This window comes from Gekko japonicus, unplaced genomic scaffold (assembly GCF_001447785.1).
Source record: "Gekko japonicus isolate JY-2015 unplaced genomic scaffold, Gekko_japonicus_V1.1 scaffold664, whole genome shotgun sequence".
NCBI lineage: Eukaryota > Metazoa > Chordata > Lepidosauria > Squamata > Gekkonidae > Gekko > Gekko japonicus.
This window is the reverse complement of record NW_015166441.1, coordinates 158,038-177,624: the sequence shown is the minus strand read 5'-3', so window position 1 is coordinate 177,624 and position 19,587 is coordinate 158,038. Positions and strand designations below refer to the sequence as shown.

The 19,587-nt window shown below is 41.5% G+C and overlaps 1 protein-coding gene across 1 annotated transcript in view; it reads left to right on the top strand.

The window, feature by feature from the left end:
• Window positions 1-19,587, top strand: part of EPS15 (epidermal growth factor receptor pathway substrate 15) — a 115,624-nt gene that overhangs the window by 48,945 nt on the left and 47,092 nt on the right. The window contains exons 7-12 of the mRNA XM_015411963.1: window positions 834-959; window positions 2,512-2,571; window positions 5,289-5,489; window positions 5,585-5,730; window positions 10,029-10,185; window positions 13,379-13,464. Coding sequence (XP_015267449.1) covers window positions 834-959; window positions 2,512-2,571; window positions 5,289-5,489; window positions 5,585-5,730; window positions 10,029-10,185; window positions 13,379-13,464 — 776 coding nt within the window. The remainder of the gene's footprint in view (window positions 1-833; window positions 960-2,511; window positions 2,572-5,288; window positions 5,490-5,584; window positions 5,731-10,028; window positions 10,186-13,378; window positions 13,465-19,587) is intronic.

The window sequence follows — 19,587 nt, the reverse complement described above, 5'->3', positions numbered from 1 at the left end:
GGGGGGGGGGGGGGGAGCTTTCATTTATAGTTGTGTTGCAGCTAAGATTCATGGAGGGAGCACTCCTGTTATTCACAAGGACATTTCTGTGGAGCAATAGATGTGCCATTTCTTTTCGTTTCCTTTCTAGTCTCTGTTGGACATGTATGGAAAATTTCACAGAAACTCAGCAAACTATAGCAGTTTGCAGATTTAGGTCTGCAGCTTTGAATAGACCTTTTTTCAGGAGAAAAGTCTCTACCAGAGAAGTTTTCAGCCTTTCTTCATACAGATTCGTTCACAATGAAGGAAGGAATCCCTGTATTTTGAGGTCCAGTAAGATTAAGTGGAAAGGAAAAACTATTTTTACATGGAGCATGTGATGCTAGTTCTTAGGTTTCTTCTTGCTTGGGCATTAACACTGGAGTACATGATAGAATTGTTGCATGTCAGATATGTAAGATTTATCTTTTTAGCCCCAACGCCCTTTAGCAGCAATGGATCCCTTGCACGTATATTTTAAAAGCAGAATGGGGTAAAAAAATACATTGTTCACCATCCATATTTGATATTTCAAACATCTATTTTATATTTGAGAATTCATAGCAATCTTGTAAGAATAGGTTCCCAGGTGATTTTCTACAGTTCAAAGTTTTCACTGCTTTGTCCTCTTTTTACCACTCTGCATACTAGAAAACCACTGAATTTGCTTCTTATGCTATTGGGTATACCATGGCTTTGCTAGTCATGCTTCATTTGTATAAATTAATCTAAAATATGTTCCTTATAGACATTAATTAACATTTGCTTGTACAGATGTTCAATTAATTTTAGCCTCTTATTTTGACAACCAGGTGGAAGACAAGTCCAAGTATGATGCTATCTTTGACAGTCTGAACCCAGTCAATGGGCTTCTGTCAGGTGACAAAGTGAAACCTGTTTTGCTAAACTCCAAATTGCCAGTTGACATCTTAGGAAGGGTAAGAATTGCAAGCTTTTTAGTAGTGCAAGTATCTATTTACCTGGGGTGAGCAGTGTTTTGGGATTATGTGGGCTGATGCTTCGTAAATGGTGGAGAATGTCCTTGACAAAAAATCCTCCAGAATGACCTCTGAGGTCTCCCTTTTTTAATACACGTGGGCTAAAAGAGTATATTTTCAAGACAGAACACTCTCCCATTTCCAGTGAAAACCTGGTGAGTTAGGATCCACCTGCATATTATGCAAAGTTTGTGCAGCTTTCCCCAAGTCATTTTTTAAAAAGGTGGGATATTGTACCCAGAAGGATGAGTGGAGGGCAGGTGCTGAATCATTCTCCTGCATTCAGTTTTCCTGTTATAGTTGCTTCGTTTTGAGGTGCTTTTCTCCAGCAAGGAGAAGAACACTTCAAAGGGGAGTGATTTGGAGAAGAAAGGGGTAAGCAGCAAGCCTACCTGCCCTTCCTGTCCATCAAGCAACTGCTTTTCATTAAATGAATGACTTCATGGGGGTAGGGCTGCCAAGCTGCGGCGGGGGATCCGCATGTCTTCACAGGATCCCTGCTGCGGGGGACAGCGATACGCGTTGCACCGCCATCGCCAGGTGTTGCGCGGTGCGCACATGGCGGCCTGATGCCAGGAGAAGGTACTTGCCAGCCTCTAGGACTATTTCAGCCACACCAACCTTGCCAGCCACACTCCAGCAGTCAGCAGCACCTCCAGCCTATATAGTACCACGCCACACAGTTCTTTGTGGTGAACTATATACAGTTTATTCACAGAATATACAACGCTCCGTCAAAATGCTTCGCCAAAGACCGTGATTCACAAAAGGAATAGTTTGGACTGCACTTGTCCACTTATATACATATTTACAACCAATCAGCATCAAGCTGAGTCATGCCTGTGGCCTCACACCATAAACTGGTCTAAACCGGCCAGGACAGGCTTCCAGCAGTCTCACTGCTGTCACTCAGATCCTGCAGATCTGACAGTTCATCTGACAGTGCATATTAATAGTTCAACACCAGGATGTGGAGTCCCGTTGCCAGAGCGACGCATAGCGTCACATCCTGGCGACGGCGGTGCAACGCGTATCGCTGTCCCCCACGGCAGGGATCCTGTGAAGACGTGCGGATCCCCCGCCGCAGCTTGGTAGCCCTACATGGGGGGTGGGGAAATTTGGCAAAGGAAAACTACATGGGATTTGTTAAAATGTAGGATGGCTCTGAGATGGTATGTTCTGGGTAACATAATTGAGATGGCTGCTTTTCTGTAGTCTTAAGTTGCCATTTAATTCAGTTGAGCACTAAATAGCAGTGATGGTAAAAAGATACTGAATGTTAAAGATATTTTTAAATCTCACCCCTTCTAATTAGTTGTTCGGTGATGGAGTTAGGCAAGATTTGGACAGGGAGAGGCTGTGGTAGGAATTGCTTATGTAACAATGAAAATTCCGGTTTGTAAAGCAGACTTGTGGTGTCGCTGTGTGACAACATGATGTGTGAATGGAAGAAACTGGTTTTATGATTTTAATTTTTTTTCTTTGCTATTAGGTTTGGGAGCTAAGCGATATAGACCATGATGGAATGTTGGATCGAGATGAATTTGCTGTTGTAAGTATAGTGATCCTTGTAGGCTTTTCAGAGTTCTTTTGAAATTTGTTTACAGTGGTTAAAGGCACCATTTAGTTTGTTCATGTAGTAGTTTTAAGGGTGCAAAAAACCGGGGTGTGTGCAGGCATAACTGGTAAACTAAACAATTGGACTCATCATGACCGGCACCTAGGTTGTTAAAGAGAACAGAAACAAAGTGTGTGGTTCTCCTTCATGAGTGCCTGAGACCCAGACAACACCACCTCTTATTTCTAGTCTATATGTAACAACTCAAGAACTTGTTTCAGTGCTAGTACCCAGCTCCGGAAAATGACATGTAGTGGTGATAAGATTAGCTGTCGTTATGTGCAAAAGAAGATGGAATACAGATGAGATCAAAGCAAGTAATTTGAATGAATAGTAGAATGGATCCTGTTCTTTCACTGGCAAATTCAGACGATCATTTCTCCTTGCAAATTGGTTCCTAAAATGCTGCCATTCATTCCATGTGTATATACGCTATCACAAGCTATGGGAACTAATGGCAAAATAGACTGTACTCATATGCCTTGGTTATCTGAGTCTTTGGCTGAATTCCAGTTGTAGCTTCTGCCTGTGAACACTTAACCCGTTGTTAAAATCTATATTTACAAATTGGTTTAGAAAATCTTGTTTCAAGTTCTGAAAGGGGATGAACCAAGTGGCATTTGGCCTTTGTTGGGCCAATGTAGGAGGACTTGTTGTCTTGCCCCTCCCTGTGATCTTAAAAGCAGCAGTTTGACACACCAAACACCACCCCAACCCCCTCCTCAGTCCCCAAATGCCTGGCAGCATAAAAAGGATTTTTAGTGCAAATGGGTTTAGGATTGCACTGTTTAACTTCCCATCAGAAGGTTAAGTCTTACGTGATAGCATTACATTATAAAACCATTAAAATCAGCTCCTGTCCCAAATATATATCATTAAAACATTTTTTGACAAAGTTTAAAAACAGAGTTAAATTTATTTATTTATTTATTGTATTTATAACCCGCCCTCCCCGCAAGCGGGCTCAGGGCGGCTCACATTGCCTGGCACAGTGTGCCTAGGTTCATATACAGTCAAAACATTTAAAACTTAAAACATTTAACACTGTTAAAACATTTAAACAATCAATGATTGCACTCAGTGATTATTAACCAAGATGGCGTAACATGTCATGCAGGCTCGGGCAATTTCAGGCTCCTAGGTGGTTTGGCTCGATCTCACTGCAGCCAGCCTCCACCACAGATATTAATAGTGGTTGTTGATGGTAATGTGGGTGGCTCCTAATTGAAGGCCTGGTGGAATAGCTCTGTCTTGCAGGCCCTGCGGAACTATACAAGATCCCGCAGGGCCCTGATCTCCTCCGGGAGCTCATTCTACCAGTAAGGAGCCGCCACTCTAATAGCCACGAGCCTGGCCTCCCTGGGCCTGGAATAACCAGGTCCCTCAGGTATGTTGGACCCTGGCCGTATAGGTTCAGCAATGCGTGGAGCTGATACTACTGAACTGGGAGTACCATCTTCAAGATGCCATCTTTTTATTGAAGACTGATTGAAACATCTAGAGCACTTTGAAGGATTGTAAATGATTGTTTTTATGTTGCTTTTAACCTGTTTTATGTATTGGCATGTGCCCTATTTGTGAGCCGCCCTGAGCCCGCTTGCGGGGAGGGCAGGCTATAAATCAAAATAATAAATAAATATTAAAGGTAAGTACCAGCACCTTGAAGCGAATTCGGTATGCTGTTGGCAGCCAGTGCAGCACCTTCAGCACCGGCCGGATGTGCTCCCATCTTAGGGAGACACATCAGTAGTCTGGCCGCGGTGTTCTGCACTAGCTGCAGCCTCTGGATTTGCGCCAAGGGCAGCCCCATGTAGAGAGTGTTACAATAGTCGCCTCGAGGTGACCATCGCATGGATCACTGTAGCCAGGTCGTCGCGATCGAGGAAGGGAGCCAGCTGCCGAACCAGCCGCAGGTGGTAGAAGGCCGACTTAGCAGTGGCTGCTACCTGGGCCTCCGTTGCCAGGGAGGGTTCCAGGAGCACTCCCAAACTCCTAACCACCAGCGCAGGCACCAATACATACATACATACATACATACAAAACTGTTAAAAGACATACAAAACATAAAACCTTGGTTAGGAATAAGGGATCACTGAAGGAATTTCAGTTGTTTTGTATGAAAATTATCTTATATTTTTTTTATTTTACACCAACTCTGATATTCCTTACAGTGGAAGTGAAGGACAGAAATAATTAAATAATCTTAAAAATTAAGTTGGGGATTCCAACCCAGTTCTCGGATCAAATTCTTTCACATTTCTTTAATTAAAAAGTAGAAGTAACATTAACATTTCAGAAGGCTTTTCTATCACAGCTGGAGGATGTCTGGTTCCTTATTTGAAATACTAAATTCTGAACACACTTGTTTGTTTAAAGCACATCTTGACTACACTTCCTGCAAGGCAGCATACAGTAAATTAAAACTGTGCCATTCCTCTATTTGTTATCATTGGCTTTTTCTAATTGTGTATTTAAATGAAGTAGCTACAATTTAATTTTACATCTTTACTCAATTGAAGGTATCTGCCATCTACAATAACAGAATTGTTTTAGTTGCTATAATTTCAGATATTGTGTCTGGCCTCTTCTAAATTGTAAAATCACTAAAGTTAATATTTTCCATCTTTTGTCTCTCTAAAATTTTTGTTCAGGCTATGTTTTTGGTATACTGTGCTCTTGAGAAGGAACCTGTGCCACTATCCTTACCTCCAACATTGGTGCCACCTTCCAAAAGAAAAGCTCTCAGTCTTCCCAGTGCAGGGCAGTTGATGCCGCCTTCAACATCCAGCAAAGAAGCTCATCAGTCCATACCATCAGTAGGGCTCTTGCCATCCAAAGCACCATCAACACAGGTACACTCAGCACCAAGCAGCCCTTGGTTCATAATCCATTCATGAAGTGTGAAGGAAGCACAATATGTTTTGTTTTTTGCTTCATTTTTCCCTAGTGGGTTGTATCACCTGCAGACAAAGTAAAATACCATGAAATCTTTCTGAAAACTGATAAAGACATGGATGGTTTTGTTTCTGGTGTGGAAGCTAGAGAATTGTTCTTGAAGACAGGCCTGCCATCTGCATTACTTGCACACATCTGGTAAGATTTCTTTTTGATGGCACCTCTTGTAAAAAATATTCCTGCTTCCTACTGTTGATGAAAAATTACTCATAGAAGCCTAAATCTTTGGTGTACAGTTGTACGCTGTAGGTACACACTTTTAAACCTGAACGGGTTACAGTGATGGAAAGACTTGATGGTCTCATTAAAATGCATTTAGACTAGTTTGAATGGTAAACTTCCCACTAGGTCTCCCATTTCTGCCTTTAAAAGACTGAGCCACTGTGAAACAAATAGAGTGTAGCATTATCATCAGATCTCCTACATTCAGATAGCGTAACAATGTATAATTCATCTGAGGGGCATGAATACAGTGTCCTGCCATGCTTAGGAACTCCCTTTCTTTCTCTCTCCTCCTCCTTATGGGTGGTACTTGCTTCAAAACTTCCTTGCTTGTTCAAGCTCCAATTTGCCATGACATTAGAATACATATATTTTAGCAAACTGGAGTGAGCATACTCCCTGCGAGATGGGGTTCTAAACTTCATCCCAATTTAGAACTGCAGTTGACTGAGGTGCTTGTATTCAGAAGTTTTGTATTCAGAGGTTATGTCAAATTGAAACTTAATGAAACCAAGAAGTTTTAATTCAGTCGTTATGCATGAAAAGAGAAGGTAGGCAAGAGGAATGGGGGGAGCATGTGAACATGGCAGGAAGTTGTGTTTTTGCCTGATGTTAATATAATCACAGCTTGTCATGACATCTGAATGCAGCCATTATAAAAAGAAATCAAAGATAAATTTAAAGCACAGTCAGGCATGCTGAAAGATCAACACAGAAATGCATTAACTGAACAGAACAAAATAAAGAAAAGATGGTAAAAATACCCTGAAGAACTAAACAAAAGAGATGAAAGAAGAAACTTTTGAAGAAGAACCTACAGTTTTAGAAAGTGAAGTGAAAGCTGCACTGAGAGCAGTTGGGATAAACAAATCACCAGGAGTAGATGGATTATGAATAGATCTATTCGAAGCCACAGAAACAGAATCCATCAAAATCTTAACAAGAATATGCCGACAAATATGGAAAACAAATAGTGGCCCACAGACTGGAAATGCTCTATTTACATTCTAGTTCTGAGAAAAGTAGATGTTAAAGACTGCAGCAATTATTGGACCATTGCATTCATTTCTCATAAAAGTAAAGTGATGCTTGAAACCTTACAACAAAGACTGTTACCATATATGGAACAAGAAATGCCAGGTGTTCAAGCTGGACTGAGAAAAGGAAGAGGCACTAGAGATCATATTGCAAATTTACGTTGGTTACAGGCACATACTAGAGAATATCAGAAGAAAATTACCGTGTGTTTCATGATTACAGCAAAGCTTTTGACTGTGTGGCTCACGAAAAGCTGTGGTTAGTTTTAAAAGAAACAGATGTGCCAGAACATCTGATTGTTTTGATGTGCAACCTGTTATGGAGATTTTGCTCTCTTCCCTCACTCACATTTCTTGCTGAGCAGCCCCTACACCTATTTTCTTCTTATTTGTTGGTCTATAGATGTCCCACCCTCTCACATTATTATATATTTTGAGGCTGGCCCAGCCTAGGGACTTGAGAGAAGAAACAAAATCATCTGCTAATCTTCTACTCCTGTAATGGCACAGGAGAGGCTTTTGAAAGTTCAAAAATAAAATATTTAACTTGGAAGGGAAAAGCTCAGGTGGAATCAGGTAGGATGTATGAAGTGAACCAATAATAAAAACTGAGGTAACTTTGTAATCACACTAAATCCAGCTAATATGTTGCCAACAAGTAGGTGTTTTTGCTTTTCAACAAGGTCTTTGAAACTTTGAGAAGAGAGGCTTTTCAGTTTCTGCTTTAACTCACAAGCATATGTTTCCAAGTTTCACTGACACTTCACATTTAGAAGGCAGGAATGTACAACCAAATTCCCAAAATCATTCTTTATACACAGACCAAGGGATCACTCCGCTCTTTAGAGCTATATCCATTTTCACTGGGCAGCGATTACTTCTCTTCATTAGAAGCTCTGTCCCTTTTTGGCTTGAATGGGGATGTTCTGTGATCCTCTCACTCCTTTTTGCCTCCTTCACAGTCCTCAGTAAGTGCTAAACTTTCTCTTCTTCAACTGTCAGTTCCCAACTGTCATCTCCAGATCAAATCAAGCCTGAACTCTCCCTAGAAGTTAAAATGACTAAATTGAGGCTATCATACTTTCATCACATTATGAGAAGACAAGAGTTACTGGAAAAGACAATAATGCTAGGAAAAGTTGGACGCAGCAGGAAAAGAGGAAGATCCAACATGAGGTGGATTGAGTCAATCAAGGAAACCATGCCTTCATTTTGCAAGATCTCAGCAAGGCTGTTAGCAGTAGGGTTTATTTTATTTTATTAATTAATTTATTTATTTGACTTATATCCCGCCCTTCCTCATGGGCTCAGGGCGGCTGACAGGAGGCAATTGCCATACATAACAATAAAAACCAGATAAAACAATCGATTACATTTACATTTAAAATCGGTGCTAGCAAAACAACATCCAAGATGGGGTCTCCGATACAATGTTTCAAAATTCTACTAGCTCTACTTGATCAGTCTGCGCTATGTCCGTTCTTCAGTTCCAGGGCCCGCTAACATTGCCAAAATTGGCAGCGCGGTGATGGTACAGTGATGGTGGCGGCTCCTACTCAAAAGCCTGGCAGAAGAGCTCCATCTTGCAGGCCCTGCGGAACTGCATAAGGTCCCGCAGGGCCCTGATCTCTGGGAGCTCATTCTACCAGATAGGAGCCGCCACCGAAAAAACATGGTCTCGCCTAGAGAGGCCCATCAACAGCCGGGCTGCTGCATTCTGCACCAGCTGCAGCTTCCGGATCTGCAACAAAGGCAGCCTCATGTAGAGAGCGTTATAGTAGTCCAACCTCGAGGTGACCGTCGTGTGGATCACTGTGGCCAAGTCATCGCAGTCAAGGTAGGGAGCCAACTGCCGTGCCAGATGCAGATGGTAAAAGGCTGACTTGACAGTGGCTGCTACCTGGGCCTCCAACGTTAAGGCAGAGTCCAGGAGCACTCCCAAACTCCTAACCCTTGGCTCCGGCACCAAAGGCACCCCATCGAAGGCCGGGAGAGGGAGCCCCAACCCTGAACCGACCCGACTTAAGCCCAGGACCTCTGTCTTCGCCGGGTTTAGCTTCAGCCGACTCAGCCTGAGCCAACCAGCCACAGCCTGCAGTGCCCGATGAAGGTCATCCAGGTCGGAATCCGACCGGCCGCCCAACATTAGATAGAGCTGGGTGTCATCCGCATATTGATGGCACCCTAGCCCATAACTCCGAGCAATCTGGGCGAGGGGGCGCATATAGATGTTGGAATAATATTGGGGACAGCACTGCCCCTTGAGGCACCCCACACTCAAGAGGATACCTCCGGGAGCGCTGATCCCCAATTGCCACCCTCTGTCCCCGACCTTGAAGAAAAGAGGCAAACCATTGAAGGGCAAGCCCCTGAATCCCCACGTTGGCAAGGCGGTTCGGAGGTCATTAATTCATAGGGTGGCTTTAGCAACCTGCCAGCACTTAACACACACACAGTTCCTAAGCTTTCTACTTGCTGTAAAAATTTTAATTGAAAAACTCTAATATATTTACCACCCAGTCATAGATCTATTTCTGCCTTGTTAAGCATGGCAGTTGGAAATTTACTTAGAAAAAAGTATTAGTGGCTTCAATGTAAAAAGTAAAGAAAATGCTATAGTGTTGCTTATCATCATGCATTGAGGAGGGGCCATGGCCCTGCAGTAGAGATTCTGTTTTGCATGCAGAATATCTTGGGTTCAATCCATTATTGCTATTTAAAAAGATCAGGAAGGAGATGAAATTAAAACCTCTAGCTGAGGTCCTGGAAAGCTGCTGCCAGTTAGAATAGATAATACTAACCTTGATAGACCAACAGTCTGACTTGGTATAAGGCAGCTTCATGTGACTGGATTGCTTGTCTCTTTAAATTACCTGGATGGCTCAGGCCTTGGTCCATCTAATTTGAAATATGATTTCCAGTGTTTCACAAGCCAGATGACAAAGAAAACTCCTAAGCAGAGCAGGTGTGCAGTGGCGGTCCCCATTTGTTTTGATTCCAGCATGTTTTGCTGCTGATCTTTGTAGTACTGAGTTGACCATTGTGTATGTGTAAGGTGACTTAAATACTGTCAGTATCAGCTAGAATGTCACATAATCTGCCTGTTTGTTGGAAGTATGTACATATTTAAGATGGATAGGAAAATAATGTGTTGAATCTTTTTGTTGACTTGTGCAGGGCTCTCTGTGACACAAAAGACAGTGGGAAGCTTTCAGATGAACAGTTTATTCTGGCATTCCATTTCATCAGTCAGAAGCTGACAAAGGGCATTGATCCTCCTCAGGTGCTTTCTCCAGATATGATCCCTCCATCAGAGAGAAGCACTCCGCAAAAGGTGAAATTTTGCTTGCATTTTAGAAAGCATATTGGTCTCAGAAGACCAAATAAAATAGTTTTGGCCTGTGGCCTTGCTACATGGGTGGGTGTACAATGATATAAATGCTGCTGCCAATAGAGATACATCAGTTGGTTCATTCCTTGTTCTTGGTTTACTGGAATATCTCTCCTTCTGTACTGGCCAACCAAGCAGAGATGAGCAATAGTTTGGAATTTATTGTAAAGGGATCTATTTGAGAACTGCAATTATAAAGTTGCTTAGTTTAATCCAACACTGTCACGTTCTCCTCATGGGGATTCAATACAATTTTAGTGGTAGTTCCAGGCATAGAATGGAGACCTAAGTATAGAGCTGTTCCCCAGTATTGCATTGAAGGGGGAAAAATGTTTTGCATGTGGGAGCTTATTGCATATCCCTGGGAACTCTGGCATGTGCAAGGAGACTCTAGGCAGAAGTTGGTGGGATAGATCTGGACTGAAATTTCTGCTCACTCAAGGCACTTCCATCATTGGAACAAAATGTTCTTTCCTCCCCCCCCCTTTCCCCCCCGCAGCCCACTGATCCCCCTGAAGCTCTTCCACTAGGCTTTCAATTAGGAGCCGCCCACTAATACCACCAACGGCCACTATTACTATCTGCGGCGTAGGCCAGGCTGCAGTGTGATTGCGCCGCTGCTGAGTGGGATGTTCTGGCCCTGTATGGCACGTCATCTTGCCTAAAATGTACTGTGAGCACTTTAATTTGTATATTGTAATTGATTGATTGTTTAACTGGTTTTATTGTAGCTGATTGATTGTTTAATTGGTTTTAAATGTTTATATGAATCTCAGCCCAGTGGGCCAATTAATGTGAGCCACCCTGAGCCTGCTTGCAGGGAGGGAGGGCTAGAAATACGACAAATAAATACATAAATCAGTGCTGCTCCTGGGTGGGCAGGGACAGGTGACACTCAGGAGCAGCAGGAGAGGCACATCAGGGGTCTGCAGTGGGAAGGCGGAACTGGTGGGAACTCTGTTAGCAGGAAGTTTAGTCTGGGTCCAACTGCTGTCCACAAGTGAATTCCATGACCTCTTCATATTTCATTATTTAAACGTTTAATGTGTGGCACATCAGAGTTGCATGATTCCTAACATTTTTGTTCTAACAATGCCATGCCATAGTAATTAAAATAGGTTTAATTGTAATATTCTGTTTTGGTAGTTTCATATGGTTTTGGTGGTGTTCATATGGTATTTTGAAACTGGATATACCAGAGTGGATATACTAGGCTGAAAGAGAGAGATCACAGTAACGTTTCATTCGTGGTGTTTTAACTGGGGGGAGGGGGAGGGGCCCTTGTTCTGCTGACACTAAAGGTTGTGCTGAGCCATGTTTTCTCCAGAATTCTTAACCAAAAATAGAATTCAAATTCTGTATTTTGTTCAATAATATCAGGTTTACTTTTGCATTATTTTGAAAAAAAGCCCTGCTTTTATTTCTTGCTTTACTAATATTTTTTGTATGTTTGCTTTCCTTCTCTGTCTTTCCTAGTTTGGACTATATTTTCCATTCTGCACCATTCTGCTTTACATCTTTATTATACTGTCAGTTTCTTAAATCTGCCATCTCAAGGTTAGAGATTCTTCACTTTTCCAATATTGACTGTTTAATAATGAGCATCTTTTTCATGTCACATTTTCTTTGAAACAGCAGCATGCTGCTTAGTGACAAATTTCAGAAATGTGGTGCCACTTTCACATAGCTCTTTTCATCCCAAGGCCTTGGCTGTAATTGGAAATATACAAAAGAGCACATTGTGTGCTTGTCTGTATAATAGCATTTGAAGCTTTTGGTTATCTTTTTCAAAGTTTATATTTTATTTATAAATTAAGGTCGATCTTCTGTACCGATCACTTGCATGTTTGAATATACCCACATACAAAATGTATTTACAACACAACACAATTACAGGTTTTAGTTTTGAAATAAGCTGTGTTGCTTCACTGACCTTATGTGTCGTCTTCAGTGTTAAACAACTAATGATATGAACTGAATGAAAGTAGGCAGCAGTTGTAATAAGCCTTTTTGGGACTTGGTGGAATGTAATAAAATATGGAATTCAACAGTGGCAAGTCTAACTAATAGAACAGAGATGTGGTTTCAGAGCTTAAGTTACTTTCATTTTCATCTGAGTAAAACCAAAATTCTAAATTGATTTTTAAGTTACATTTTGTATCTACTGCTCTGTATAGCATGTGAATGTTGATGAACAGCACGCATACTAGTATCTGTTATATGATTAATTTATATGTTTTCAAATCCAACTCTGCAATTCACTGTTCAAAGTACCCCTTAGAGAGAGTGAAGCTTCATCTAAGATTTTAACCAATGTAAATTAGTTAAGCCAGTTATTATAAAAGCTCCTTACCACCGAAACAATTTGTCTTGGCAGCAGTGTTTTGGGCTTTCTCCAGTGGTGTTTATAAGCTACACTGAAAGAAAGAAACTTGGAGTGCCTCGTAGTCTCACTGGATTCTACTTTAGCTGTTTGCACTGTACACAAAGGTGTAGCTAAAATTTTTTTCAAACATTTCTGTGTAGAAGGTTTCCTTCACAGGTTTCTAATGTAAATACTGTTGCTCATTTAATGCAAACCTTTTATAAGTGGACCACAGGCAACATTTTTGTGGCTAGGTTGCCATCGATGCTTGACATGAGTTTAATCACAACCTCAGTTGCTGACACAAGGGTATCAGACCATTTGTACTGTAATTCTGTGTCTCTAGCTGTGAAGCTAGATTAACTTGTTGACAGATCTTGCAAAACAATTTTTCTCCACTCATTTGTACATTTATTGCCAAAATCCTGACCTCTCTGATTGTTACCCACTGTAACACAACAGAAGGTGTCATTTCTGCAGTTTTATTACCATTGTTTTTGAAGCCTAAAAATATGATAAGGTGCCCTTCCATACCTGATTATATCAACATGTAAAACTGAAACAAGGGAACATATGTTGTGTGGTATTAAGAGTTGTTGGGATTTTTATAGAAATTCAGGTTCTAGAGTAATAATAGGTTCCACCATCTGGAAATTCAAGTTCTGGAGTAATCATAGAAAAGTTCATAGCATAAAATACCTAACAAGGTATTCCTGTTAATACAGACATACATAAAATACAACCTCACCATTTTTCTTCTTTATCTTGCAGAACACACTCGGACCAAGCCCTGTAGCAGATTTTTCTGCAATCAAAGAGCTGGATACTTTAAGCAATGAAATAGTGGACCTTCAGAAGTGAGTAAAGAGAACTCTTTCTATTTATTCGAAATGTTTAGTTTAAGTGCAATTTACATTTGAAACCCTAATGGCAATTAATAACTAGATATGTTATTTCCAATGTTTTAGCAATATCTAAACTGAAGCAAAATTGAATATATTAAAAATATGAGGTTTTTTTAAGTGGTGGGGATTGGGACGTACTTGGAATAATTCAAGAAAGAGCTAGACATAGACGGCTCCCATGGTCAGCAAAGCAAGGCATGGCAGCGGTCTTTGGGTTGTCCTCTGTTGAGTCTAGAGGAAGCTGAAGAGAACTTCTCAATGAAGGCCTGATTCAGACATCACAGACTTTTGTCCAGAATCTGGAGATCTAGGGAGTACCACAGTCTTGCACGTGCGTTCTCTCCTTCAGTTCCTTGAATTTTATAACTATTGGTTTCTTTCATTTCTAAGCTGGAGACTAATCATCTTAATATGAAATAGGTGTTGAAGCCATAGGTTGGAGGGAGTGCTAGCCATAGGGTTAAATCTCATGACCCATCAATGGAAGGTACTGACTTTCACTGATCTTCCTGGCTTTCACTTTCCTCTAACAGCCATTTCCAACCTTAGCAAAGATTTTCCCAGTGTTTGTGGAGTCTGCAGTGGGGAGGGGGAAGGAGGCAAAATCATGCCCTCCATGAGTAGAGTTCTGCTCATGGAAGGAGGAGGAGGAACAGTTTTCACTTTCCTTCTCCAGACCCACATTACTGCAGGCTAGCTGTTACTTCATGCCGGTCCTATGACCATGGGAATCCAGGGTCAGAAATGGCTGCTGGTGGGAGGGAGGGAAATGCTGGGAAGGTCAGGCAAAAATAGGCATGTTCAGAATATTGAAGGGACGAGCTTCCGGTTTGTGGCATCTCAATGGCGGACGCGTTCCTGGAGAGCTCCCAGGGCGCGATCTGCACGCCAGTGGTTGGGAGGGGGTGTGATTGTACACACTCCCCCGGGGCCCTCGCATTGGGCCCCCAGCCATGGGGCGCTAAAGGGTTGCCTCTCCTCTGGCACGCTGCCGGAGAATTGAGACTCCCTTCTGCCCCGACAGTCCTGCTGCTGTGCGTCCACTATGGATCTCGAGCCGCTGACCGGGACAAGCGCATGGAGGCTGAGTGAGCAACACATATCTTTGGCGAGGTCTTCGGGCCGACATGAACTGTGAGTCCATGAAAGCGAAAACACCAGGATAAAGGCAGAAAGCCCCCCCCCCCCGTAATAAAAGCGAGCGGGGGATAGAACTTCCCAAACGCAAAGAAAAGACAGAGGCATCTCCAAAGGGGGGAGGCAGCCATAAAAGCAAAATGGAGCTGTTTTAAGAACTTCAAAAGAGCTTTACAAGCATTAGCGCGAACTTTAGAGACCTTTGGCAAACTATTCTTAAAGGTAAAGATAAAGATGGCGGGCAAAAAAACTGAGAAGGATAAGCAAGCGAAATTTAAGCTTTCTTCAGGAAGTCCGAGTCCAGCTGGGCTAGTCAGCCGACCGGAAACTTCCACAGACATTTCAAAGATGTTAGCAGACTCTTTGGCCTCTGCTGGAACAAATGACAAACATAAACCAGCAATTGACAACTTTAAATCAGAACTTTGCAGCCCAGCAATTCCAGCTAAGTGAAATTAACAAAAAGACGGAGCAGACAGCTGAGACGGTGAAGGAGGTGGATGCCAAGACTAAAAAGGTTAAAAAATGTGTGCAGATGTTGGAAAAGAAGAGAACATCTGATGAATCACAGCTCTTGCAACTACAAATGGAAAAAGCAAGCTTTGTCTTGAGATTTCAGGGGCACCCTGAAACTAAGGGGGAGAATCTGAAACAAATTCTGATTGATGCCTTGGCCCCGATTGCAGATTTAAAAGCGGATTATATTCAAAACGAGATGGATGTGGTCTATAGATTATATTCAGAATATATAGAGAAGAAAAATCTGCCAGGGGAGATAGTGGTCAGATTCTCAAAAAGGCATGTGAGGGATCAAATCCTGAAAGCAACATCAGGAACGTCCCTAAAAATTGAGGGCAAGGAAATAAGGGTTTTGAAAGATATTCCATTTGAAATTAGAAAGAAGAGAAAGAAATTTAAAGACTTGGCAAGGTTTTTGTAAACAACATCCCCTACAGATGGTTGGTACCCGAGGACATCCTTTTTAAGATAAACATCAAGAAAGAAAGAATTGACACTGCTATTAAAGCTCAGGAGTTTTTGAAGCAGCAACTTGGTTCTACAGGAGAGGACAACAAAGAAGACGACGACAGTGACAAAGGAAGCGACAATGACTCTGATGCTTCAACTTCTGAAGAAGATTCTGATTCGCAACGTGGGACAGCCGCCCCCCAAACGAGACTACCAATTGAGGAATAGGGGGGGGGGGAAATGAGATGCTGAATGACTCTGAAGTTAGCCTTAAGTGGATTATTATTAGCGGTTCTTTTGTGGTATTTCTTGAACAGTTATTTTAACTGGTTTTGATAATATAAGCATACATATATTGATCACACTTCAGTGTAACTAATAATCTCTCTAGTAATTTAGCAAATTTTTAATATGCTTTGTAATGGCTCACCACCTCTTGGGTTTTTAGAGGTTTTTCTTTCCTTTCACCTGTAGTTTGTAGATACCCTCCCTTATTTCTTTGTAGTTTATAGAAAATGCAATAAAAAATATCCCTTCGGGGGTTGAAAAAAAAATATTGAAGGGACCATAGGAAGGGTGGATATATTAGGGAAGGAATTACTATAAACTGTGGCAAAAGCTTTCAGTATCTTGGAAAGTGGTATCTTTTTGTTAGGCAAAGAAGAATCACATCATTAAAGCTAGTGACGTTTGTTCAAGATCGCATGAGTAAAGAGTAAGGTATAACTGTGTAACACAGTCATAGGCATGGGTCTTTGCTTCCCCTGGGGTATATACTACATTACGTTGATATCTCTGAAGCTATAATAACATGTGTTGCAGACGAGCAGGTACACTACCAATTGGCTTCTTAAAAATTACTTTTAAAGGCTTATGATCAGTCTGAACTAAAACAATCTTACGTTTGAAAATGAAGTTCATTTGATTGGTTTGGCAAAATGTTTTCTTTTGAAGTTTTACTGTTTACCCCTTGAGATAAACAGGCAGATGGTCAGAGCAATCAAACACAAATTAAATTCAGACACAAACATTCTTAATGTGCCAATGGTTTGGAGATGAAGAGCATAATGTGGACTCTACATGTTCTGCTTCCCTTCTGTCTTGTGCCTGCATTCCCTCCCTCCCTCCCCCCCTCTTGGCATACCATAGTTTGCCTTCATATGAAAACTAGGGAAATTATGCTTTGCATGATAATTCTCACATGTGTAACTGCAAACTGTGCTTTGCTGAGGAAAGAGAGAGTACCCGAGCTCAGAGGGAGAGGAGTAGGGTCAACTTTGCCACAATGTTGTGTGGTGGTGCTGGTGGTTCCCAAATGGGAGCAGGGAGCATCAGCCTGATACCCTGTGAGTGAGCTGGACCTTTTAATACTATAATAATGAAATTGGTTATGAAGAGGAGGGATTCAGGAGCCATGAACATACCTGGTCGGTTGCAAAACAAAATGGCCTATTAACTTAAGAGATGTATTAAGTCTCTTGGGAAGAACTCATTAGTAATAACACAGAAATGTATAGGAACAGATGCAAATCTGCATATGAGATTTTTCTGCCTTGCATACCTCGGCAAGGAGAAGTCATTACTCAGTGATCCAGTGATCATCTGGACTAGCTGTCAGGAATAATTAGATGCATGAATATTTTCTTTGCATGTGATTGCCTTCAGGGACTTGAGAGTATTTTTCAGCCTCTCATTAGCAGCTTCAAACATCTTTGGAAGAGAGTGAAGTACTCAGTCTCTTGAAAATTAAGGAACAAAGGGGATAGCTGAAACCACAATATGCTTGGCTAACCAAATACTTGCTGACTTCTTTCTCCCCCTTGATGAACTACTCATTCCTTGAGATAAGACTAATGCTGTTGAATTGTGCCATGGTTGTAATGTCACAGCAATACTTCAAGTAGTAAGGGATTGCTTACATTTGTCAAAGTGCCATTCTTCATCAGGACAGTTAATGAGAAATACTTATCAGATTTCAGTATTGCAGGTTTTGTGTTTCGGGATTAAACAGTAAAACTCCTTTGGATATAATGTGTTGAATGGACTGGTCAATTCAATAATTTTTAAAAAATTCTAATTAAACAGCATGCTAAATTAAACTAATAGTACTTTTTAAATGTCTAATTTAACATTATAAATAAAGCTGAGAAAAATACTTCCTATAGCTAACTTTTCCTTTAATATGTATATAGACAAGGGCAATAGTTTTGAGGACTTGGGGAGCTATTTTTGGTAACTGTTTTCTAAGACATTTGCAAAAAAAATTAGTCTGTTAGCACCTTAGATTCGAGTCTGGTAGCACCTTAGAGACAACCGGATTTTCAGGGTATGAGTCTTCAAGAGTCAAAGCTCCCTTCGTCAGATATGATAGTTTCAGAGAGAGATCTTTCATCAGATTTCTAGAATTATTTTTAAAAGTCACACATCTTGTAGTTGCCCCATGTGTGAGTTCTGCATGTATGTTTTTATGTTTGTAAACTGATTTTTTTTTAAAAAAAATTAAGTTTAGGCTTGCTCACAACTTTTATGGTTTGGCTCACGAAGAAAATGTTTTGCACACAGAGCTTCAGAGCTTAGAGGGAACATTGGTGGGGGTGGGAAGGCCCTGGCGCCCTCCTTCCCCTCCGCAGCACTGATGGAGAGGCGGGCAAGGTTGGAAGGCCCATGCTCCAGTAGTCCTGATTTTACTGTCTGGTCTGGTAATAGAGTTAGTATGTGCATGCATGCCTCAGAATTCAGCATCCTCCTTCTGGATCTCAAAAACTTAAAATTTATATCATTATTTGATCCCCCATGTATGAAAACACAAATTAACATCCTATATGTCACTGCTTGATAATTCCTTCTCTAGATCATAAACATTCCTGAATGTCTTTTGGTTACAGCTGTTCTATATGTTGGGAGCTGGCCTGTGCATGTGTGTCCTACTCCTTCCATGGCCAACCCTCCCATATGTAGACAAATGCAGGCCAGTAATGCCACAATGCTGGCAATCAGGGTGGATGCTGGTTTCAACCAGCCCCAGGAACTAAACCTTTCTGACTCCAAGCAAAGCATGGGTTGCCAATTCAGGTATCGTGGAATCACAGTTAAGCTTCCTTAACCACAGTTTTTCATGATGTTGGCGTTCAGTCAGTGTCTTGGTTCAAACATAATACAAAACTATGGCTCATTTGAAGTATGGCTGAGCACATGAAACTGCCATATTCCAAGTAAGACCATTGCTCTGTCAAAGTGAGTATCACGATGGGTAGCTGTGTTAATTTGTCTTTAGCAGTAGAAAACAGCAAGAGACCAGTAGCACGTTAAAGGAGCTTTTGTGAGTCACTACTCACTTCTTCAGATACAGCTAGAATGGAGTCCTTCTGTCCTATTTACTGGAAAGTGGAGTGATTTCAGATGCTAAATGACATTAGCAGGCAAATGACAATAGCAGGTGAGTGACAATAGCAAGCGTGATTGGATTTAGGTGAGATGGGCAGAGGGGCAATAGGTGTGTGGAGAAATCAGCACTGGTAATCGGACAGAAAACCTAGGTCTCGATTCAATCCAGGTGGATGCATTGCCTTGAGCTTCATTATCAGGTGCAATTCAGCAGTCTCTCTTTCTAATCTCCCTTTGAAATTCTTTTGTAAGAGAACTGCTACTTTTAGGTCAGCAACTGAATGTCCTGGAGGGTTTAAATGTGTTTGAATGTTGTGGTTCCTAATGTCAGACTTATGTCGATTAATTCTTTGTTGAAGGGACTGGCCTGCTTGTCCAGTGTAAAGTATGGAAGGGTATTGTTGACATGTGATGGCATAAATCACATTAGAGGATGAACCTGCAATGGTATGGCTGATGTTGCTGGATCCACTGATGGTGTTGCTAGGATCTATATGGGAGCAAGGTTGGCATATTGGTTTGTTGCAGCTCTTGGTACCAGAGTCCATGTTACTGTTAAGCAGTTTGTCATTATGTTGTTGAAGG